This window comes from Dasypus novemcinctus, chromosome 22 (genome assembly GCF_030445035.2).
Source record: "Dasypus novemcinctus isolate mDasNov1 chromosome 22, mDasNov1.1.hap2, whole genome shotgun sequence".
Classification (NCBI taxonomy): Eukaryota; Metazoa; Chordata; class Mammalia; order Cingulata; family Dasypodidae; genus Dasypus; species Dasypus novemcinctus.
This window is the reverse complement of record NC_080694.1, coordinates 64,233,810-64,257,728: the sequence shown is the minus strand read 5'-3', so window position 1 is coordinate 64,257,728 and position 23,919 is coordinate 64,233,810. Positions and strand designations below refer to the sequence as shown.

At 46.1% G+C, this 23,919-nt stretch overlaps 1 protein-coding gene across 2 annotated transcripts; it reads right to left on the bottom strand.

Annotated features, from left to right (window-relative positions):
• Window positions 1–458: 458 nt before the first annotated feature.
• LOC101444673 (patr class I histocompatibility antigen, A-126 alpha chain-like) lies at window positions 459–22,285 on the bottom strand. Of its 2 annotated transcripts, XM_058285408.2 has the most exons (11): window positions 22,129–22,285; window positions 16,090–16,239; window positions 12,750–12,844; window positions 12,381–12,601; window positions 11,988–12,257; window positions 11,462–11,737; window positions 10,627–10,902; window positions 10,405–10,512; window positions 9,999–10,035; window positions 9,800–9,847; window positions 459–9,635 (listed from the first exon to the last, which is right to left on the bottom strand). In XM_058285408.2, the coding sequence occupies exons 4-10, from the start codon at window positions 12,442–12,444 to the stop codon at window positions 9,823–9,825; spliced, it is 1,056 nt and encodes a 351-aa protein (XP_058141391.1). In that variant the 5' UTR covers window positions 12,445–12,601; window positions 12,750–12,844; window positions 16,090–16,239; window positions 22,129–22,285; the 3' UTR covers window positions 459–9,635; window positions 9,800–9,822. The 2 variants fall into 2 exon arrangements, with proteins under 2 accessions (XP_058141391.1, XP_058141389.1); XM_058285406.2 differs by lacking the exon at window positions 9,999–10,035 and having other exon boundaries at window positions 22,129–22,284.
• Between the last annotated feature and the right edge of the window lie 1,634 nt (window positions 22,286–23,919).

Below are 23,919 nucleotides of genomic sequence, written 5' to 3'. Positions count from 1 at the left end.
ACTCAACATAAGGTTCTCAAGATTCATCCATGTTATCACATGTGTTTGTAGTGTATTTGTTCTTAAAGCTGAATAGTATTCCATTGTATGTATATACCACATTTTATTGATTCTCTCATCTGTTGATGGGCATTTGGGTTGATTCCAACTTTTGGTGATAGTAAACAATGCTGCTAGGAACATTGGTGTGCATATATCGGTTTGTGTCCTTGTTTTCAGTTCTGCTGGGTCATATGGGAAGTCTACGGTTAGTTTTTTGAGAAACCACCAAACTGTCCTCCAGAACAGTTGGCTCCTTCTGCATTCCCACCAGCAGTGGATGCATGGTCCCATTTCTTCACATCCTCTCCAGCATTTGTATTCTTCTGTTTTTTTTCATAGCTGCCAATCTTATGGGAGTAAGATGGTATCTCATTGTAGTTTTGATTTGCATTTCTCTGATAGCTAAGGATTTGGAGCATTTTTTCATGTGCTTTTTAGTCATTTCTATTTCTTCTTTGGAGAAGAGTCTGTTTAAATCTTTTTCCCATTTTTTAAATGGGTTGTTTATCTTTTTATTTTCAAGATAGAGGAGTTCTTTATATATGCAAGTTATAAGTCTCTTATTGGATATATGGTTGCCAAATATTTTCTCCCATTGTGTAGGCACCCTTTTCACTTTCTTGACAAACACCTTTAAGGTGCAGAAGGCTTTAATTTTGAGGAAGTCCCATTTACCTATTTGTTCTTTTGCTGCTCGTGCCTTTGGTGTGATGTTCATGAAGCCATTTCCTATTACAAAGTCTTGTAGATGCTTCCCTACACTGCTTTCCAAAGTCTTTATGGTCTTGGCTCTTATATTTAGGTCTTTGATACATCTTGAGTTGATCTTTGTATAAGGTGTGAGATGGTAATCCTCTTTCATTCTTCTACATATGGATATCCAGTTCTCCAGGCATCAATTGTTGAATAGGCCATTCTCTCCCAGTTGAGAGGGTTTGGTGCCTTTATCAAATATTATATGGCTATATATATGAGGTTCTATATCAGAACTTTCAATTCGATTCCATTGGTCTGTGTGTCTCTCCTTATGCCAATACCATGCTGTTTTCACTACTGTAGCTTTGTAGTATGTTTTGAAGTCAGGAAGTATGATTCCTCCTATTTCATTTTTCTTTTTCAATAAGTCTTTGGCTATTTGGTGCCTCTTTCCTTTCCAAATAAATTTCATAGTTAGGTTTTCTAGTTCCTTAAAGAATGCTGTGTTGATTTTTATTGGGATTGCATTGAATGTATAGATCAGTTTTGGTAGGATAGACTTCTTAATAATATTTAGTCTTCCCATCCATGAACAGGGAATATTCTTCCATTTATTTAGGTTTTCTTTGATTTCCTTGAAGAGTCTTGTGTAGTTCTCAGTGTATAAGTTTTTTACATCTTTAGTTAAATTTATTCCTAAATATTTTTTATTTACTATTGTAAATGATATTTCTTTCTTGATTTCCTCCTGATCTTGCTCATTATTGGTGTACACAATGCTACTGATTTTTGCGCATTGATCTTATAACCTGCGACTTTACTAAACTCATTTATGAGTTCTAGAAGCTTTGTTGTAACCTCTCAGGGTTTTCTATGTATAGGATCATGTCTTTTGCAAATAATGAAATTTTGACTTCTTTCTTTCCAATTTGAATGCCTTTTATATCTGGTTCTTGCCTCAGTGCTCAAGCAAGTACTTCTAAGACAATGTTACATAGAAGGGGAGAGAGTGGGCATCCTTATCTTGTTCCTGACTTAAGAGGGAAAGATTTTAGGATTTCACCATTGTAAACGATGTTGGCTGTGTGTTTTTCATATATACTCTTTATGATGTTCAAAAAATTTCCTCGTATTCCGATCTTTTGGAGTGTTTTATCAAGAAAGGGTGCTGTATTTTGTCAAATGCTTTTTCTGCACCTATAGATATAATCATGTGATTTTTTCCCTTCAATCTGATTATATGGTATATTACCTTGATTAATTTTCTTATGTTGAACCATCCTTGCATACCTGGAATGAATCCTACTTGGTCATGGTGTATAATTTGTTTAATGTGTTGTTCAATATGATTAGCAAGTATTTTGTTAAGTATTTTTGCATCTATGTTCATTAGAGAAATCGGTCCGTAATTTTCCTTTCTTGTGGTGTCTTTATTTGGCTTTGTTACTAGGGTAATGTTGGCATCATAGAATGAGTTAGGTAATGTTCCTTCTGTTTTGATTTTTTGGAAGAGTTTCAGCAGGATTGGTGTTAGTTCTTTCCGGAATGTTTTGTAGAATTCACCTGTGAAGCTGTCTGGCCCTGGGCTCTTCTTAGTTGGGAGGTTTTTAATGACTGATTCTATCTCTCTACTTGTGATTGGTTTGTTGAGATCATCAATTTCTTCTTTTGTCAATATAGGCTGCTTATGTGTTTCTAGGAAATTGTCCATTTCCTCTGAATTGTCATTTTTCTTGGAATATAGTTTTTCAAAGTATGCTCTTATGATAGTCTTTATTTCTGTGGGCTCAGTGGTGATATCTCCTTTCTCATTTCTTATTTTGTGTATTTGCATCTTCTCCCTTTTTTTCTTTGTTAGTCTCACTAAAGGTTTGTCAATTTTATTCATCTTCTCAAAGAACCAGCTCTTGGTCTTGTTTATCTTTTCAAGTGCTTTCTTATTTTCTATTTCATTTAGTTCTGCTCTTATCTTTGTTATTTCTTTCTTTCTTCTTCCTGTGGGGTTACTTTGTTGTTTTTTTACTAATTCCTCCAAATGTGCAGTTAGTTCTTCAATTTTGCTCTTTCTTCTTTTTTGATGTATGAATTTATGGCTATAAATTTCCCTCTCAGTACTGCTTTTGCTGCATCCCATAAGTTTTGGTATGCTGTGTTATCATTATCATTTATTTCAAGGTAGTTATTGATTTCTTTTGAGATTTCTTCTTTGACCCACTGTTTTTCTAAGAGTGTGCTGTTTAATTTCCATATCTTGGTGTGAAATCTGGGCCTCTGACCCTTGCAGATTTCCAGCTTCACTCCACTGTGGTCAGAGATATTATTTGGTATGATTTAAATCTTTCTGAATTCATTAAGCCTTTCTTTGTGGCCTAGCATATGGTCTATCTTGGAGAATGATCCATGTGCACTTGAGAAAAATGTATATCCTGCTGTATTCGGGTGTAATGATCTGCATATGTCTATTAGATCTAGCTCCTCTAATATACTGTTCAAATATTTTGTTTCTTTAGTGATTCTCTTTTGAGATGCTCTGTCCAGAGTTGATAGTGGTGTATTAAAATCTCCCACTTTAATTGTAGATGCATCTATTCTTTCACTTAGTTTTTCCAGTGTTTGCCTCATGTATTTAGAGGCACCCTTGTTAGGAGCATAAATATTTATGATTGTTCGTTCTTCTTGAGAGATTGTCCCTTTCACTAATATGTAGTATCCTTCTTTGTCTCTCACAATTGTTTCACATTTAAACTCTATTTTGTCTGATATTAATATAGCTACTCCTGCCTTTTTTTTTGGTTATTGTTTGCTTGTAAGATTGTTTCCAACCATTCACTTTCAACCTCCATGAATCTCTGGGTCTAAGATGTGTCTCTTGTATACAGCATATAGATGGGTCATATTTCCTTATCCAATGTCTCAGTCTGAATCTTTTGATAGGTGAATTTAATCCATTGACATTCAGTGTTATTGCTGTCAAGGAATTATTTATGTTAGCCATATTTTGATTGGACTTGTGTTTGTCATGTTTTGTTTTCTTCTCTTTTTGTCTTTTTTGTTGCTTTTACACTCTCCTCCAACTCTGCCTCCCCAGTTTTTTCCTTTCTTCCTGCAGAACTCCCTTTAGTATTTCTTGAAGGGGAAGTTTCTTGTTGGCATACTCTTTCAATTTCTGTTTATCTGTGAACATTTTGAACTCACCATCATTTTTGAATGCTAGTTTAGCTGGGTAGAGTATTCTTGGTTGGAAATTTTTTTCTTTTAGTACCTTGACTATATCATACCCCTGCCTTCTTGCCTCCATGGTTTCAGATGAGAAATCAGCACTTAATCTTATGTAGCCTCTCTTGTATGTCATGGTTTTCTTTTCTCTTGCTGCTTTTAGAATTTTCTCTTTGTCTTGAGCATTGGATCTTTTGACAAGTATATGTCTTGGGGTGGGCCTGTTGGGATTTCTGATGTTTGGGGTACATTGTGCTTCATGGCCATGTATATCCATCTCTCTCAGTAGATTTTGGAAGTTTTCAGCCATTATTTCCTGCAACACCCCTTCTGTCCCCTTTCCCTTCTCTTCTTCTTCTGGGATGCCTATAATATATATGCTTGTGCATTTTGCAATGTCATTCAGGTCCCTAAGTCCTAGCTGTATTTTCTCTATCTTTTTATCGATCAGTTCTACTATCTGTTTGATTTCAGATGTACTGTCTTCCTCATTGCTAATTCTCTCCTCTGCCTCTTCTAATCTGCTGCTATTTGCTGAGATGTATTTTTTGATTTCTTGAGCTGTGGTGTTCATTCCCATCATATCTGTTATCTTTTTGCATATGTCTGCAATTTCCTATCCAAGTGTTTTCTTCATATTGTTAATCTCTTCCTTTACTTCATTAAGTTGGTCTCTAATATATGTTTTGAGATCTTTAATTACTTGTCCAAAGTTGTGCTCCTTTTCCTGGTTTTTAGTTTGTTCATTGGATTTGGCCATGTTTTTCTGATTATTGGTTTGGTTTGTAGTTTTTTGTTGCTGTCTGGTCATCATTTTCTCTTCATGGGTTTAATCAGTTCCTTAGCTTCTTTGTCTACTCTTGGGGATTAATTAGCTGTTGTTTTTGCATAAATGTTATGTCTTCTCTTTGTCACTTTGTTCTTCTTACTCTTCTTACTTCTTACTTTCTTCTTGCTGGCTAAGTTCACTTTGAAGGAAAATATTAGGGACAGTGAAAGTGAAATGTGTAAAGTAGTATTGATAATAAATGTTAACCGGACAACAACGTGAGATCTGGGAGAATGGATATGAGACTCATGTAAGTTGTGTAGAGTTATAGCAGTAAATAGAGTACCTATAATGAGATAGTCAACTGCATATGGGGAGGAATATAGTATTAATTAAATAGCCAGTGTTTTCATGAGAGAGGGAAAGAGAAAAGAAAGACAATAATATCAAGAGTGGATAAAAGACAGAAAACAGATCAAAGGTAATAGAAATTAAAAGTTAGACAATTTGGGGCCAAAGAAAGGGAGGTGGAATGTAAGAGAGACAATAGATGATGGAGGATAGCAAGATGTGGGGGAAAGGGGATAGTGTTGGTGGCCAAAATCAATTCACACAGAAACGAGGAAATGGAGAATGAGGAAACACAGCAAATGTGAAGCACTCCCTGCAGCACCTATTATATAAATTAAATAAAATAAGAAGACAAAGAGAGAAAGGGGAAAAAAAGAGAAGACAAAAAGGGAGCAGGCAAAGAAAAGGGAGGGAAACAAGCAAGAAAAAGAAAAGAAGAACAAAAACCTAAATAAACAAAAAAGGACCTTGGGGGATAAAGTGGGAGAAAAGACCTGGAGATAATGCAATATTAGCACCCAAGACAATAAAAAAGAAAGAAAAAAAAAGAAAAAGAAAAAAAAACATAATCGCCAAGGGCTAGGATAATCAAGGACCTCAGATGGAAATTAGTGCTTGGTGGATTCAGGGATGGGAAGTCTGTGATATTGCAGACTCAAGAGGTGTGAGTCTCTGGGGTGTGTGCCACCAGGGTTTAGGGGCAGAGACCTGGCAACTTCAAATCCAGTTAGCAGGGAGCCTGGGAGCACCACAGTGCAACACAGCCTTCAGGGATCCCCGCAGCTGGGTGCCAGCCCTATGGGGGGGGGGTCACATCCGCAAACTCTGACCTCTGTGTCAGAAACCCAAAATTCCCCCTCACTAGAGTCTCTTCTGTAGCTGTCTCACCAATTCTACTTCAGGACACCTCCCGCCCTGCAAGCCCCCAAAACAGCCTGCTGGGGGCGACTCTATATTGCAACCAATTCAAGGACGCTACAGATCGGCAGCCAGCCCTAGCGGGCGGGGCTCTAGCTGGAAGCCCTGATCTCTGATTCAGAAACCCAAAATTCCACGCCTTGGAAAAAACTCCATCTCTGTCTCACCAAATCAGTTTCCAAAGACCTCTTGCCCTACAAGCCCCTGAATAGCCTGCTCAGGGCTTATGAATTCCCCAGCACCGCAGAGCCTCCAGGAATCGGTGCTGCCGTGCCGCATGCCCCACAGGGGAGCATCCTGCGTGCAACCCCTATCTCCTGGAAAGAGAGCCTCAATTCTACATTTTACACAAATCTTCTCTGTCACTGTCCCACCAAATCGATGTCCAGACACCTCCTGCCCTGAAAAACCCCAAAAGAGCCTGTTCCTGAAGAATTTCCAATGCTGCCCAGCCGATCCTTTGCAGGAGAGACTATAAGGTGCACTCACTCAGACACCATCTTGCCCCGCCTCCTCTTGTGGTTTTCTAACATGTATTATTATACTGGTTGCAAATAATGTCAGTTTTACTTCTTTCTTTACTATCTATAGGGCTTGCATTTAATTTCTTGCCTCTTGCACTGCTTAGCACATCCAGAATTAGGTTAAATAAAAATGGTGTGTGTGGACCTCGCTAACTAGTTAATCTCAGGAAGAAAGCATTTAGCCTTTCATCACTGAGTATGATACTAGCATAGACTTTCATTGATGCCTGGATCCACACAGAAGAATCTGCTCTCCATTTCTAGTTTACTGAGAGGTTTTGTCTTGAAAAGGAGTTGCATTTTCATAAATGCTTTTTCTGCAGTTTGTTGACACGGTGTTTGTGCTTTATTCTCTTAATTTAGAGACCTGAGATGAGTTGCAGATAGTAACCCACTTTGCAGTCCCAGCTAGTTCAATTAGGCATGATCTATAATACTTTATGTATTTTTGCATTTGGTTTTCTCACATTTTGTATGGAATTTTAGGCCTAGGATCATGAGGGACTGTGTTCTGTATGTCTCTTTCCTTGTGATGTCTTTGCCTGGTTTTTGAATGAGGGTAACACTGGGCTCATACAGGAATTGGGAATTTTTCCCACCTTTAAGAGAGTTTTGTATACAATTTACAGTACAGAGTCCAGTGGGCAGGGGTGAGTGACTGGCACGGTGTCATCCAGGCAGAAGCGGGGTCTTACCTGAGGGTCCATGTCCAGCATCAGGCCAGGGGGTGGCGGCCAAGCCCCTTGCCGGCAGCAGCGGCCTTGGTTCCCACCTAGGGCGGGTGCTGGATTTTATCCCTGGCTGTTGGCCTCAAGCTCCTGGTTCTGTGGCTTAAACCAAAATAAAGTGAGTCCCAGGATCACATGTACGAATTTCTTATGTTGAAATTTTTTAAATCTAAAATCAAGAAGTGAGCATGAAATTCATTAAGATAGAGAGACACATAGCAAGAATTCAGAGATTTAATTTATGGAGAACTTTGAACCACTGTATAAATGCCCAGCTGGCTATATCCCATCATTGAAAAAGCACATGCATTTCGAACATCACCCTCATAACTGCAAAATATCACTTATATGGCCTCACTCCCAAATCTGTGTCTCCAGCCCAAACACTTCTCATTTCCAGATTCATATTTCCAATGGCAACTGACAACCTCACTTACATTTCTGATGGACATCTCAGATTCATGTTTTCCTAAACAGAATGCCTGTAATGACCTTCAACTCTCCTCCTTCCAGAGTCTTCCCCACTGAACTGACCGCTCCTCCTTTCTATTTGCAATTCCTTCTTTCCTTTGCAGAGATGAACTTTCTTGTGTCCTCCTGATTTCTTATTCTCTCACAGCCCAAATTTAATCCAGTAGGAAACCCTCTAATATTTAGAAATATACACTTCTTTTTCCCACTGCTTTCCCTGCTCCTATCCATGCAGATCAATGCACATCTCTACTTGGAACACTGCTCTGATTTCACCCTCTTTTCCCTACTCTCTCTCTGCCCCTCACCTCTCATTGCTGTTTTCAACACAGCAGCCTGAGTAATCATGTAAGAGAAATCACAACATGCGTCTTCTTTTCAAAAACGTCTTCTAAGTCCATTTCAGAAAAATTACGACTTCCCTTATCCACAAGGCCCCCAATATCTGGCCGACCTCTGCCCGTCTCCATGAAGCTGCTGCAGCCACTCTGCCTCCTGCCCTTCCCAGAACCACAGCCCGCCCCTGCCCACCACGACGCGCTGCCCACTTCCCTGCCTGGGAAGACCTTCAAGCATCCTCAGGGATATGCCCTTCATGACCTTCAAGCTGTCCTCGAAGGTCACAGCCACAGTGAGACCCACACTGACCACCCGAGTTCACACAGCATCTTCCCTGCACCGAGGCCAGAGATTTTAGCTGTTTTTAGTTCACAAATGTTTCCCAGAAGATAAAAAGAGGCATCCTACCCCGTCCTCCACAAACACCAGGTGCAGGAATGGTGAGGACCCCCTCCCCCCCAGGGCCTTTCCTAACACAGCTGTGGTTTCCTGGCAGCGATGGCACAACCTCAACTAACCTTGACACTGAGGCCACCAGGACTGTCCTCACAAGGGCTGCTCCCCCTCCCCTCCTCTCCAGCCCAATCTATGGCTACTGAACAATTTCAACCCCCTCCAAGACAAGAGCAGTCCAGGCTAAGACCCCACTGCCCACCTGTGGGTCTACACTAGGGTCTGCTCTCCAAATCCACGGGCTTGGGCTGCAGCCAGCATTGCGGACAGGGGAACTGGGTAAGATTATAGAGGGAGGGCAGGCGGCAGAGAAGGACCAAACCACGAGGAGATAAATGAATTGGAACTGTCATTGCTCCTCAGTGCTAATTCCAGAATCTGATTCCTTAGAAAAGATGGGGGAAAGCATGGAAAGAATAACCAGGTAAGAGTCCAGCATGAGGCAGGAGCTAGACGGTCTGGAAATCAGTCTCTAACACGACACCTGCTGGAGTCAGAGACAGGGACACAGAGCAGGGGGAGAGCAGACATCGTGGACAAGACCAAAAAAAGGCGCATTCCTCCATCATCACAGAACCACCAAGCAAACAAGAAACGAGGGGCCCTGAGGGCGAAAGAGGCTGAGGCGGGATGACCAGCCACATGAGCCCTGGCTGCCCACAGTTCTGGAAGTGCAGACACACAGATGCCAGCTGCAGGAAGGAAAGTTTTCACATCTCAAATAAAGGGTTCGTTTTTTTAAGATTTATTTTTTACTTATTTCTCTCCCCTTTTGACTCTGCCCCCCACCCCCACCCCCGTCCCCAGTTGTCTGCTCTCTGTGTCTACTAGCTGTGTGTTCTTCCTTGGACACTTGTATTCTCACAGCACCAGGAATCTGTATCTCTTTTTCTTGCGTCATCTTGCCGCATCAGCTCTCCATGTGTGCAGCCCCATTCCTGGGCAGGCTGCACTTTTTTCCTGCGGGGCAGTTCTCCTTACAGGGCACATTCCTTGCGCACAGGGCTCCCGTATGCGGGGGACACCACTGCGCAGCATGGCACCCCTTGCATGTGGTTTCTTGAAGTAACACAAAGGATGTGAACAGCTCTTAAATCTCTTCCTTCCCCACAAGGCAGCTTTGTAACACTAGAGAAGAAAATAATCAAGAGCACGTTCAGGTCGTCTCTGTAAATGCTGACGTCATGACCAGCCCTCCACAGTCCTCATGTCCCTATCCAAGAAATCCCAAGGACCCAGGCATGTCCTCTGGGCCCAACCCCTCTCCCCTCTCAGGCCCCCCAGGGTCTCACCTCTAGAAGCTGTGAGAGACACATCACAGCCCTGGGCCCTGTTGCTGGCTGGAGAGGAACAAACACAGGGTCTGGTCAGAGCCACAGGGAGATGGGAGTCAAGGAGTGATGGGGTGAGCTGCCCCATGGGCTCCGTCTACACTCCCCAAAGCCTCAGGTCAGCCTTGACCCTCCACACCACCTCCCCCTCCATCCTCACTTAAAAGCAGCCTCAGAGTAGCTCTCTCCTGTTCCACCTGTGGAAAAACAACAAGTGAGAGCAGGACATGAGGTTCTGAGAACTAGTCCTGGATCCAGGGAAATTTCCAGAACCGTGACTGCAGACCCAGGGCAGGATCAGGAAACACAAGGTAGAAGATGTGTGGGGCTGGACCTTCTGCCCTCCTGGAGGTCTGTCCTCAGCAGTCCCTTCCCTCTGACTGCTGGGAACAGGGGTCTCCACGTCATCACCGGGGACATTGTCCTACCTCTCTCACAGGTTTATAAAGTTAAGTGTGGCACGTGTGTGAGAAGGGGCTTCACGGTACCAGGAAGGGGCAGGGCACACGGCTACCCGGGCTGGAAACCCCCCTGGACAAGAAACCTCAGACCCGCCCCTCCCCTACCTGAGCTCCTCCTCCTCCAGATCAGAACTCCAGCCACCACGGACACTCCAAGGATGACCAGGGCAGCCACGATTCCCATGATGAGGATGATGGGCTGGGAAGGCGGCTCTGAGAAGGGGGGAAGGTCAGGGGCCGTGACCCCAGGCTCAGCCCTGACCCTGCTGGAGGAGCTCAGAAGGGCTCCTGCTTCCCTACTAAAGGCCCCCACCTCGTCCCACTTACCCCATCTCAGGGTGAGGGGCTCGGGCAGCCCCTCATGCTGCACCTGGCACGTGTATCTCTCTTCCTCCCCAGAAGGCACCACTACAGCCGCCCACTTCTGGAAGGTTCCGTCCCCTGCAGGCCTGGTCTCCACAAACTCCATGTCCTGGGTCTGGTCCTCCCCGTCCCGCTGCCAGGTCAGCGTGATCTCCGCGGGGTAGAAGCCCAGGGCCCAGCACCTCAGGGTGACCCCACGGTCAGATAAGGGGTGGCGGGTCAGGTGTGTCTTTGGGGGATCTGCGGGAAGGTCAGAAACTTCAGGAACTTTCCATTTTTCTCCTGGCCATTCTAGCAGCGCTCATGTGACCACCAGGAATGGACAGGACAGTCTTGGGGGACAGTGGAAGCCCCAGACACCAGCCTGGACTCGGGGTTCTGGGATAAGTCCTATTCCCGGAAGTTCTGGGGTCAGGTGAGACCGTCCAGTGCAGGACGCCCCAGGTGTGTGATGTGAACAGAGACCTCTAGACCTGACCTAGTGGAGGCTGAGGGGCTCAGAAATGCTGCAGGAACAAGGCCTGAGAACGTCCCGGTGGTCCCCAAGGCTGACCTGCTGCCCAGGTGCTTCAGGGATGGTCTCCTCCATCCCAGGGGAGGCTGGACCCTCCACTGTCCTGACAGAGGGCGGGGCCTCTGCGAGTCACTCAGGGTTCAGGGTCTGGACACCTGGACCGACCCCGCCCCTAGACCCCAGGCAGGAGAGTGTTCAGGCACCTACTGGATTTCCCCTCCCCGTGGACGCGGGTGCGGGCGCAGCCCAGGCCAGGAGATGGGGAGGCGCCCTGCTCCCCTGTACCTGTGCGCAGCAGCGTCTCCTTCCCGCTCTCCAGGTATCTTTGCAGCCACTTCACACACTTGCCCTCCATGTAGGCTTTCTCATACTCGGCTTTACCGTCCTCCTCCCACTTGCGCCGGGTGATCTGCGCTGCCGTGTCCGCCGCCGTCCAGGAGCGCAGGTCCTCGTTGAGGGCGATGTAGTCGGCGCCGTCGTAGGCGAACTGAATGTACCCGCGGAGCAGGCGCCCGTCGGGGCCCACGTCGCAGCCAAACATCCTCTGGAGGGTGTGAGACCCTGGCCCCCCTCCCGCGGTCAGCCCCGCCCACAGGCGCACCCACCTGCCCACCCCGCTCCTGCGCTGATTAGTCAGGGCGGATCAGGTCTAAACAGGAAACGAAACTGAGGAAGTGTCCCTCCCCAGCTCCCGGGTGGGGCGTACCCAGGTCCTGCAGCCTCGGGGTGCAGTGGGGGCTGGAAACTCGGGATGACCCCGGCCCTTCCTAGGGATCCCGGTCGTGCGTGGACCCCGCGCCCCGTGGCTCACCGGCCTCGCTGTGGTTGTAGTAGCCGCGCAGGGTCCGCAGGTACACCCTGGAGGTCTGCGCTTGGTCCTTGGCCCTCCGCGTCTGCTCCCCCCAGTACTCGGGCCCCTCCTGCTCCACCCACGGCGCCCGCGGCTCCAACCTCGGATTATCCGCGTCGCTGTCGAACCGCACGCCCTGCGTGTCGTCCACGTAGCCCACGGCGATGAAGTGGGTGTCCCCGCGCTCTGGCCGGGACACGATGGTGCTGAAATACCTGAGGGAGTGGGAGCCTGGGGGGGACAGGAAAGGGACGGGGTCAGGGTGGGGATCACCTTGGGGGGACCCGTCTTCGGGGGTCCTGAGCCCTCCCGGTCGCCCCCCTCCAGGGCAGCACCCCGCGACCCCACATTCACCCGCCCGGGTCGGGGTCAGGGCCAGGACCCCCGAGAGCAGCAGGAGGAGGGTCACCGGCGCCATGGCCGGATCCCCGGGTCTGGCGGAACCTGAGTCCGGGCGGGTCGGGGCGGGCTCTGGATGGGCCGCGGGGCCGGCGATTGGCTTCTCCAGAACCAGGCCCGCAATGGGAGGCAGCCATGGGCCCGCGTCACGAGGGTCGGAGCAGAAGGACCTGACTCTGATTGGAAGACGGAGAATGAAACTGCAGGAACTGGGGACTCCCCCCTCAGCCTCCCGCCCCATACGCCAGCCTCGGGGGGACCCTGAGAGCCAAGACCGGGTCCTGAGCTGGCCCGACCCCTCCCCTGCAACGAGCGCTCTCTCACCCCCTGTCAGTGAGGCCTGGTCCTGACTCTTCACAGCTCACAAATCAGTGAGGACCCCGAGGAGATTCTGGTGACCGCTACTGGTACCAACCATACTAGAAATTAAAAGGAATTTAAAAGACAGATCCACATAGATTAATACTTATACCAAAACTCATTACACGTTGACAACTAATTCCAAAAGAAAACAATGTAATAAGAAGATTGGATCAACTTACATTTGTTGACATCTTTCTTAGCTGACTCAATAGAGCACCCCTGGACTTGCTTATCATATTAAATCAGTTATTCAGGTTTGAACCAAAATTCAGGCTCACATATAAATGTAGTTGGAAATGAGAGGAATATTCGTAATTGCCTTTTCAGGTGAGTGGTGACATTCATCTCTGATACTATACTAAAAGCACACAAGTGGAGTTTCTAAAAGTGAGTTGCAGTCTGAAATCTTGACTATTTCATCTTATGAATGACGTGGAAATCCTCAGGTCTCTGCTTGCACATTGAATGCATCTGTACTAATGCATGAAATGTAACACACTGGCCCACTGAGTTATGTTGATCTTCCAGTATGAAAACATTTCTTTACGTATTTCCAAAAGGTGATATATGTTACAATTAACACAAATCCCACCAGAAAATGAGTAAGTTTGGGAAAGCTGTCAACCTGAAGATGATGGACACAAAGTTTCCAACATTCTATTTTTCATCTGAGAGCTTATATATTACTATTGACTGAAGTCAGAGAGATAAAATATTTTGAATCACATTTCTGATAAAGGATTTCTTCCCAGAATACGTAAAGAACTCTGAACACACAATAACCAAAGAATCCTTTTTTTAAAAAAATGTGCGGAAGTCTGAACAGAAACCTCACAAAAGAAGATACACAGGTGGCAAATAAGCACCTAAAAATATGCTCAGCGTCATTGTCATTAGGGAAGTGCAGACGAAAACATCCATGAGATGCCCCTGAACATACCTGTTAGAATGGCTAAAATAAACTAAAATAAAATAAACTCATGGGTTAGTTTCCTATTGCCAGTGGAACAAATTTTCACTTTTGATGGCATTAACAACAGAAATTTCTGTTCTCACAAATCCAAAATCAATGACCCTGGTTGGAATCAAGGTGTCAGCCAGGCCTGGCTCCCTCTGGAGGCTGGAGCAGAGAGAACCTGTGTCTTGCCCCTTCCATTTCTGGTGGCTGCCAGCTCTCCTTGGCTTCTGGCTGCATCACTCTAACCTTTAGGCCAACATCATCAGATCTCTGCTCTGTATTCTCGTTACCTTGTCCTCTGGCTGTAGTAAAATCTCCCCCTACTTCCCTGTTATGAGATCCAAGTGATCACTCCTAGGGCCCATGGGGGTAATCCTGGCTAATCCCCCAGCTCTAGATCAATTACAGATACAAAGGCCCTTTTGCCATATAAGGTAATATTCTCATGTTCTAGGGATTAGGATGTAGAGGTCACTGGGGGTTGGGAGGCGATTTTCAGTCTGTCACGATTGGTGACACCTGCACTGGCAAGAAGAGGGAGACCCAGGAACCCGCACTCCCTGCTGGCAGGAAGGCCAAAGGGTGCAGCCACCACAGAAGGCATTTGGCAGGACTTAAAAAGCTAAGCGTGAACTTAACTTACAACCCAGCAATACCATTCCCAGATATTTGCTTACCTAATTTAAGAACATATTTACATAAAAACCTGCAGAGAAATGCTTATAGCATCTTAATAATTCCTCAAAACTTGATGCAACCATATTTACCTTCTCTATGTAAATGGTTAAAACAGCTAGTGGTTGTGAAGCGAGTATAGCTCAGTAGTGTGAGCACCTGCTTCCCACGTCTGAGATTCTGAGTTCAATGCCTGGAACCTTGTAAAAAATCAGTGGTAATCCATTGATCCACAGTACACAATACTACTCAGGCATCAAAAGGAATGAGCTATAAATTCATGGAATATCATGGATGAAACTTAAGTGCATGTTGCTAGTGAAAGAAGCCGCTCTGGAAGGCCACATGCTGTCTGGTTCCATCTACATGAAAGTATGGAAAGATAAGAATATAAATACTGAAAGCAGTTCCCTGGTTGCCATGACCTTGGGGAGGGTGACGGGTTGTTTAGGTGAAGCAGAAGATATTTTCAGGTCCCTGGCCGAAGTCTGTGTGGTACTGTTGGGTGGATACATGACACTGTGTCTAAAACCATAAACCACAAAGAAACCACAAAGAAAAAATGTTAAGTGTGCAAACTATAAAAAGCCATCCATCAAGCAAGAAGTCCCAGATGGCTGCAGCCTATGGCAGAAGGATCTAGCTGTGTTACAGGTGCATGACATGACCTCACTGAAGGAGGGGGGAAGGACTGCTTGCCTGAGAATCTTTGGATAAGGCTGGCAATTGTAAGCATGAAGACAAAAGGAATTATGCATAAGAACTGGGTGTAGTTGGCAAAGTTCTTTCTCATGGGGTAGGAGCTAACAGTTCTGAAGTCACTACCCGTGTGTATGAGGACTGAACAATAAACATGTGGTGGGTGGTGAGAGCCATATTTCCAGCTGAGAAGTGGGAGGTTACAGATTTGCAAGGGGGAAAGCCAGAATGACGTATATGATATGGATTAGAGCTGGAGACACGGAATCAACTCAGGTTTAACTAAATGTAGTCTAGTGTAAACATTGATATGTGTGTACATATGTATTAGAGATGTGTTACACATGTATTGGTATACACACACATTTCCTAGTTCCCTCTACTGAGTGACTAGAAGCAATGAAGCCCCAATAGCAATGAGCAAACCCAGTGCCTAGACCTCAGTTTCTAATACCATTATCTCAAAGCTGAATCAATGGTCCTTGCAAAAATGCTGAAAATAGGGCTGGGGTAGGAAAAATATAGGATGAGTCTGGAGCATATGGGAGTGTGAGCAAGTGAGTATTGCCCAAAACATAAAACCATGGGACGTGTCAGAAGGACTCAGGAACCACCTGGAAGGGCTCGCTATGACCAACACTAGAACAATTATTTTTAAGATTTATTTATTTATTTTGCTCACCACAACCACCCCATTGTCTGCTCTCTTTGTCCATTCACTGTGTGTTTTTCTGTGTCTGCTTGTATTCTCATTGTGTGGCTCTGGGAACCCATCCTGGGACCTTCTGGAGTGGGAGAGAGGTGATCAATCTCTTGCGCCACCTCAGGTCCCTATTCTGCTTCGTCTCTTATTGTTTCTCCTCTGTGTCTCTTGTTGCATCATCTTGCTGTGCTAGCTCTCCACACTGGCCAGCACTCCTTCATGGGGCAATGCTCCTAAGCTGGGCACTCCCGTGTGGGCCAACTTACCTTCAAAGGTGGCCATGGGTATTGAACCTTCGACATTCCATATGGTAGATGGGAGCCCAACTGCCTGAGCCAGATCCTTTTCCCAAAACTCGATCATTCTGAGCACAGAATTGGATTATAGCCGAAAGATAAAAATTAATATCCACAAGCCTGTAAACAAGTGGATAAATAATTAAATGCAGCAAGAATAGAGAAACCTCCAAATACAAGAATTCCCAATGATTTAGGTAGATGTCCACCCTCACTGAGTTGACCATAAGTCCGCACCCCTTAAGTGTGGACTTAACACGTTCTTCCAAAGAGGACAATGGAAGGTGATGTGAACAGTAACTTCAGGCTAGAGAACCCTGGGAAATGCTGCTTAGCCAGGAAACCCAGCTCACATCACTGAAGATGAATCAGGGTCAAGCCATGTCCTCTTCTTATGATGCTGAGATATGGCATCTTCATGGCCTTTTCCCTAAAAACCCACAGCCCTGCTCTAGTCATGAGAAAAACATCACCCAAACTCAAATTAGAGGCAGTCCATACATCCTGACCAGGACTCCTGTCAAAGTCACCAATACCAAGGGCAGTCTGAGAAACTCTCACAGCCAGAGGAGCTGATGGGACTAAATGTCATGCAGTAATGTGGATGGGATCCTGGGCTGATAAAGACGTTTCCTTCCGTGGGGTGACCGTGGACTCTGACCTCAGGGTAAAGCATGATCTCCAGACCATTCCATCTAGTTCAGAGGTCCAAGGTGGACCACAAGCTAGGGGCCCCCCAGCACCAGTCCCCCTGTCTCCTAGGAGAGGTCCTTGGATGCCCACACCCCTGATGCTTTTTCCTGCTGCTGCTTCCAGGGATGAGGGCGCCTCCTCCAGGAATCCATCCCATGATTCCTCAACTCTAGGATCTGGGGAAGAGGGAGGGTGAGCACCCCTGGCATTGGCATAGGAACAAGGGGGGCTCCTGAGAAGAGAAGAGAGGGAGGAAATAGGGACGACTGGAGGTGGAGGAAAACAGTGGCTGGAAGGAGCCAGAGGGGAGGGGCAGCCTCGTCGACAGTGAGGGGAGGGACAGGGTCTTCTCAGTGAGAGGCAGAGGGGGCTTCTGGCCAGGGTGGTGGTAGAGGTCTCTATTTTCTCCTGGATGGTAACTACTCAGGTATCACCCTGTACTTGATTGTGAATATTAAGTGCTGAGCACTTTTCTGTTTTGCAAGAATGGTATGATACAAACACACCCAGGAGTAAAAGGAGAAGTCAGGGTGGGGGATGGGAAGTGATTGAGGGGAGGCAGCCTCGCAGCTGGAGGCCCCGGAGATGCGTGTCCTGGAGGGCGGAGGGCAGGACGCGGCCTGGGGGCTGGAGGCCCTAGTGGACGGCGGGGAGGTGGGCGATAAGACCCACCCAGGCTCTGCCCACCCACTCCACGAACCCGAGGGCTGACCCTCCCGCCTCCCCCAACCCTAGGACCAGGCACCTGCCCACCATCCCCACACCAAGGTGGACCTTCCCCAGGCTGAGCGCAGGAGCCCGGCGTCCCGGGTCATTTCTCCTTCGGGGGCCTTAGCTGTCCAGGTCCCCTTGGCCTAACCCCTGCCAACTCCTTGTGTCAAAAGAGTATTTGAAACTTTCAAGAATTTGTTGAAATGATTGTTCTTTCCCTCTGGATTACATGAAATTGTGATGAGCATGTGTACCTGTGGTTCTATTTATGCTCTTTATTATGTTCATTGAAATACCACTGCCCTGAAGCTGCTACTGGAGTTCAGTAAGTTTTCAGATCTGCTCTGTGGATCCTCCACATTTATTCTATTAACAAACATTTTAAGGCATTGTTGAACAAAGAGCTTGTTGGGGTAAGGACGACGGAGACAGACTCACTCTGGACACGGGTTCATGATGCCCGTCTGCTTTATTGAGGAAGTTGCAGCATTTATATAGCGGTTTGGCTTACGAGGCATAGCTGACAGGTGGGGGGCTCACGGGAGGAGGGTGAGGCGGGCTGGTGACATTTGGCTCAGTGCCGGTGTGCCATCTTTTGAGTGTGCCCAAAAGCGTGAGGACTAGAGCGTGTGCTCATCTAGTTGCTCGCAACACAGCCAGGCTGAATGTCTCTGCCGCTCTACCTACATCTCTCCCTCTGTTATTAATTAGAGCCAATTGTACTAATTTTAGTGTTCAGTTTTGTGGGATAAAGTTTAAAGGCTTTTGTTGATATATCGATATACACTACATGTAACAACAATTAAGATTTCTAGTATAAGCCATAGCAGAAGGTTGGGAGGTGATAGGAAGGACTGTATGCTCTCCAGCATTGCAGCTAGCAAAGAGGTGTCTACTGCAGAGGCTCGGGTGTTGTTAATCGATAAGATCTGGGATGTTAATAGTTGGGTGAGGTTGAGGAACTGTTGGTTTCAAGGGCCAAGTACGTGGGTTCTGAGTTGCTGCCAAGCTAGCGAAGCGTTAGTTACGGGAATTGGGGTAACGCATAAGGAGGGAATCGCTGGTCACAATGGGTATGAGTAAGTTGCCAAAGTAAATATGTTTTTTAATCTAAGAGATCTATTTGTTGGTGGAGGTTGAGTAAGGCGCGTGGATATGACTGGTGATGAGAGACTGCGTGTCAAATGTGGCGGCTGTTTTCAGCCAGCTGGTTTAGAGTGGCTGCAGGGGGAGTGGCTTGGAGGAAGGCTCCACGCCTGTGCCTGTGCTGGCTAGGCTGGTGACGATGGCCATAATTACAGCGATGACAAGGCCAACGGCTCTCTTGGAGCGGGTTTATGAGTTATGACATTAAAGGGACCTTCCCAGTCAGTGGCGTTTATAGGCACCCACAATAACGTGGGGATGTGCACGGGGATGGCGTAGGGGAAAGCTGAGCTGTCCTAGCAGTTGGTGATATCGCAGCTGCTGGAGGAATTATAGCACTGAAAGGATTTATTGGTGTTAACAATAAACAGAAAAGGTAGGGTGAAGCATACTAGCGTAGTATAATGCGAGTGCTTATGGCTAGTTATGTTAAAATTTTCTTCTCAAACCCCATTCAATGTTTTATTCAATGTTTCCTATGTTCTGTTGGTTAAGGTAGAGTTCATAGCGATGAAGGATGCAAGTCCATGCAGCATTTTTGCCACAAAGTGTTCATTGTTCAAAAATCGTTCTTAGTACTAGTCGAGGGTTGCGACTCGCGTAGGGTAGCGTGTTTTTTTTTATGTCTGGGCCTGTGGCCCAAAGAGTTGGTATAATCTTGCCGTATGGCGGTTTTGTGGGGATGCAATTGGCCCAGGGGGATGTTTAGATACTCTGGTGGAAGGACTTATGAGGAACTGGCACGGGCAATGTACCCAAGGTGGGTTGAGTGGCCTTGACATGCTGGAACGGTAGTCGGTTCAGTTCATATTGGTGACAGGAAAATGGCCGGTGAGACCGATAAAAGAGCCATTTTGTTCATTAGAGCTTTTTTGGCTATTTTTATTTTTTACGAAGTCCCCAAGAGAGATGGGTAGAAGTTGAACCCAGTTTTTATTTTCTTCGGTGGTTTTGTTCTGCACGGGAATTGTTTGAGGGTGGAGAGAAGTTTGTGAGTGGGCAGATGATTATTTATTTGCCTAGGAAATCCTGCTACAAGCGTTTGCATTTCAAGGTTGATTCGGAGGAGGTGGGTAGCATGCTTTCTAGAAAGGGGCAGGATTAGTTTGTTAGGCTCTTGGCCATAAATGACTTTTGCTGTATGACATGGCTTTCTTCCCAGCAGAAGATGGCCGTTACCTGGGGTGTGGTTTTGCTCAGACTGTTGAAGGAAAGGTGAACCTAAAACAGGGGTTCGTTTTCACACAGAACTCCAGGGGGTGTTTTTGGGTTTGCTAATACTATAGCAAGGAGAGGTTTATGAGGATCAAATTTGGTTAGTTCTGTGTTTTGCATTTGGGAATTGATATATTTTATGACGTTTACAGCTTTAGAAGTGAGGACACGACAACTCACACGACAACTCGTGGGATTGGGGTTTCCCTCTAAAAGGGAAAAGAGGGGGGCTAGTTTATGCGATGAGAGGGATAGATGTGGTTTGATTCAGTTTATGTTTCTACAGACTTTCTGCAGTTCATACAATGTGCAGTTTTGTGGAATTGTTAGAGATGGTGGTAAGGGCTTGATGCCTGTATTGATTCGATATTCTAGAAAGCTGAAGGGTGATTTAGTTTGCACTCTTTGGGGGCGATTTGTAGTTTTAATTGTTTTAGATTATGGAGTTGATATAGCCTTTGCATACATTCAAAATTGTTTCCAAGAGTACCTAGTCCCCAAGATGGCCAAATAAGTAATATAGGCCCTATAGTCTCTGAATGTTCAGAAGGGATGTGAGACAAATGTGTTTAGGGTTGCCTCCAGACGATGTGAAAGATATGCTAATTCAAGCTCACCGGAGATGTAAGGGATATGCTAAAGCTCACCTGAGATGTGAGCGATATGCTAATTAAAGCTCTCCGGAGATGTGAGGGATATGTAATTCAAGCTCACCTAAAATATGGGGATACTATAAAAAAACTTATCTGGTACTCAAACACTTAACTAACAAGGAAACTCATTTTCTTTCACAAAAGCACCATTTAACTCCCTACCCTTATATTTTTTCTATATAAAAGGGAACCCAAAATTCTATTCCGGGCTCGGTTTTTATTAGGACAAGAGTCCGCCACCGGTCGAAATAAACCAACTTCCTTCTTGGTACTCTCGTGTCCTGGCCTTCGATACCGCTCAACACCCGATTTCTCTACAACAGAGTAACACTTTAAAACAGTTTGTTAGGTGATCCTGATCAGGGTGTGCTATGAGAATGTCGTCCATGTAGTGGATGATTTGGCAGTAAGTTTGCAATGGTAACGTGGCATTGCCTATGAAATTCTGACATTAGTGGGACTGTTTTTCATGCCTTGGGGGAGGACTTTCCATTGGTTCCGCTCAGCTGGCAGAGCATGCTTAATTGCCGGAACTGTGAAGGCGAAATATGGGCGGTTATGTTTATGCAATGGGACGGTAAAGAAACAATCTTTTATGTTTATTATAAAAATATGACTATTTTCCTGTATAACTGCGGAATGAGGGAGACTCGGTTGTGGTGAGCTCATTTGTTCCATATGAGAGTTGACGGCTCACAAGGTATGAAGAAAGCGCTATTTGCCTGTTGCTGTTTTTGTATAACAAATACAGGGGCATTATGGGGGTTGGTAGTGGGCTCTGTGTGCCTAAGGCTTAGTTGTTGTTGGACAAGGATTTTTTTACTTTGATGTTTAGGGTACTGGGCAGAAATTACATTGCGTTAACACTCGCTGCGGGCTTTTGCGATGGTTTGTTTTAATCAAACAGCTGGATTCCCTTGGTTTGCACTAGTTTTAAGGTGGCTGCTGGGCGCCGGCTGAGGCGCCCAGCCGTGTGGAACTGCGGCTCGGGCTGACCCGCGCATGCGCAGCTGCGCTAGCACCTGCTGGGCTTCTCTGGAGCAGCTGTGACGCCCGCGGCAGCTGGGGTGATTTACGGGAAGGGCCTGGCGCGCGTTCAGAGTTGCTGCCGCCCTAGGCCCACCCCCCTCCCCGGTGCTTTTGTCCCCATTGGGCCCCACCGCTGGCCGCCTGCCCGCAACTCTGGGGAGGGGAGGGGGGCGCCGCGGGGCGGGGGTCCGGTGGCGGAGCGGGGGCGGCGGCGCTGCCGGGGAGCAGTCTGCCGACATTATATCAGGGGTAGGGGCTGGTTGTCTACCGGAGCCCCCGCAAGGCAAGCATGAATAGCTAGGGGCGCAGGGATGAGGCCGAGAGGGAGCGTGCTGTTCTCCTGAACCTCTGCAGAGCGCGCGCTTTAACAGTTTAGCCCAGGTCTGAGGGTCCCAGAGACGCGGTAGAGAGCCAGGGATTAAAGCGGGCGATCGTATCCCAGCACTGGCTAAGTTCTTTTTCTGATACTTTAATATGCCTGCTTGCCGAGAGAGTGGGAAGGGCTCCCGCCTGCGGAGTCGGAGCGGAGGAGGGGAGGTTACCCGTGGCGAGGATCACTTACCCGAGTAGACGGCCGGAGAGGCGGCTGCAACGACTCCCTGTCCGGGGCACTTGTTGAAGGAGGGGATCCTTTGGGTAAGGACTACGGAGACGGACTCACTCCAGAGACGGGTTTCCTGAGGCGCGTCTGCTTTATTGAGGAAGTTGCAACCTTTATATAACAGTTTGGCTTATGGCACAGCTGATAGGTGGAGGGCTCACGGGAGGAGGGTGAGGCGGGCTGGAGACGTTTGGCTCAGTGCCAGTGCGCCACGTTTTTGGTGTGCCCAAGAGCACGTGGACTAGAGAGTGTGCTCATCTAGTCGCTCCCAACACAGCCAGGCTGAAGGTTTCTGCCGCTCTACCTACAAGGCATTTAACTAATCTATTTCATCTATGTATTTTTCTGAACATTTGAGAAACAACTGAGTTAGTAATTTGAATCCGATGAGATAAAAGTGCCTGTACAGAACTTTCTGGGGGTAATGCTTCTGTAACTTGCTAAGCTGCTTTTTTTCTGTTATTTTACTTTTTTAAAATTCGACATAGGTATTTCAAGAAATATTTTGGCTAATTAAATATGTACTGTCAGCTTGTCAGCTTATTTTTAAAAGCCTGCCATGATTTTGATTGGAATTGCATTTAAATGATAAGCCAATCTGGGGAGAACTGGTCCCTTAATAATGAATATTCCAGTCCTTGACATGGTATTTCTCCACATTTATTTAGGATTTTTTATTTTAGATTTATTTACTTATTTATTTCTCTCCCCTCCCCAGTTGTCTGTTCTCTGTGTCTATTTGCTGCATCTTCTTTGTCCGCTTCTGTTGTTGTCAGCGGCACGGGAATCTGTGTTTCTTTTTGTTGTGTCATCTTGCTATGTCAGCTCTCCATGTGTGCGGCACCATTCCTGAGCAGGCTGCAATTTCTTTCCCACTGGGCAGCTCTCCTTACCGGGTACACTCCTTGCACATGGGGCTCCCCTATGCAGGGGACACCCCTGTGTGGCAGGGCACTCCTTGGGTACATCAGCGCTGTGCATGGGCTAACTCCACACAGGTCAAGGAGGCTCGGGGTTTGAACCACGGACCTCCCATGTGGTAGACGGATGCCTGAACCACTGGGCCAAGTCCACGGCCCAATTTAGAATTTTTTTACCTTCCATCAGCAGTACTTGTAGATTTCAGTGTAGAGATCTTGCGCACTTCCATGAAATTGATAACTAGGTATTTTGTTATTGCAACGCTGTTATAAATTGAGTTTCCAATTTTCATTTCCTAATTTTACATTGTGTGTAGAAATAAAAATTACTTTTTAAAGTTGTCCTTGAACCCTACATTCTTGCTATACACACTACTGGTCTAGGAACATTATACCATAGGATTTGCTATGCGCATAATCACGTCACCTGCAGAATGAGACACTCTCTTCTGTTTCATAATCTGTATGCCTGTTATTTCCTTTGACTGACAGCATATTGTGTAAGCGTAGTGGCAAGAATCCAAATCCTTTCTCTGTTCTTGATCTTAAAAGTATTTAGTTTTTAACCATAAAATATGCTGATATCTGCAGATTTTTCATAGGTGCCCTTTATCACCTTGCAGAAGTTGCCTTCTATTCCTAGTTTACTGAGAAATTTTATTATCAAAAGATACTGGAATTTTAAATGCTTTTTCTATATGGAGTTGATCTTATTGATATTCTACTTTATTCTCTTAAATGATAAATTAGATCAATTTCCATTTATTCATCCCAACTTGCATCATGGATAAAACTTTCTTGGTCATGATGTATTATTTTAGAATTGTTTTGG

Bases quoted from the DNA above. Each gene is read 5' to 3' on its own strand.
- LOC101444673 (XM_058285406.2), bottom strand. From the start codon at position 12,444: ATGGCGCCGGTGACCCTCCTCCTGCTGCTCTCGGGGGTCCTGGCCCTG. The intron at 12,258-12,380 runs GTGAATGTGGGG...TGTCCCCCCCAG, and splicing joins CCTGACCCCGACCCGGGCGG to GCTCCCACTCCCTCAGGTAT. The intron at 11,738-11,987 runs GTGAGCCACGGG...GAGGGGGGCCAG, and splicing joins CTACAACCACAGCGAGGCCG to GGTCTCACACCCTCCAGAGG.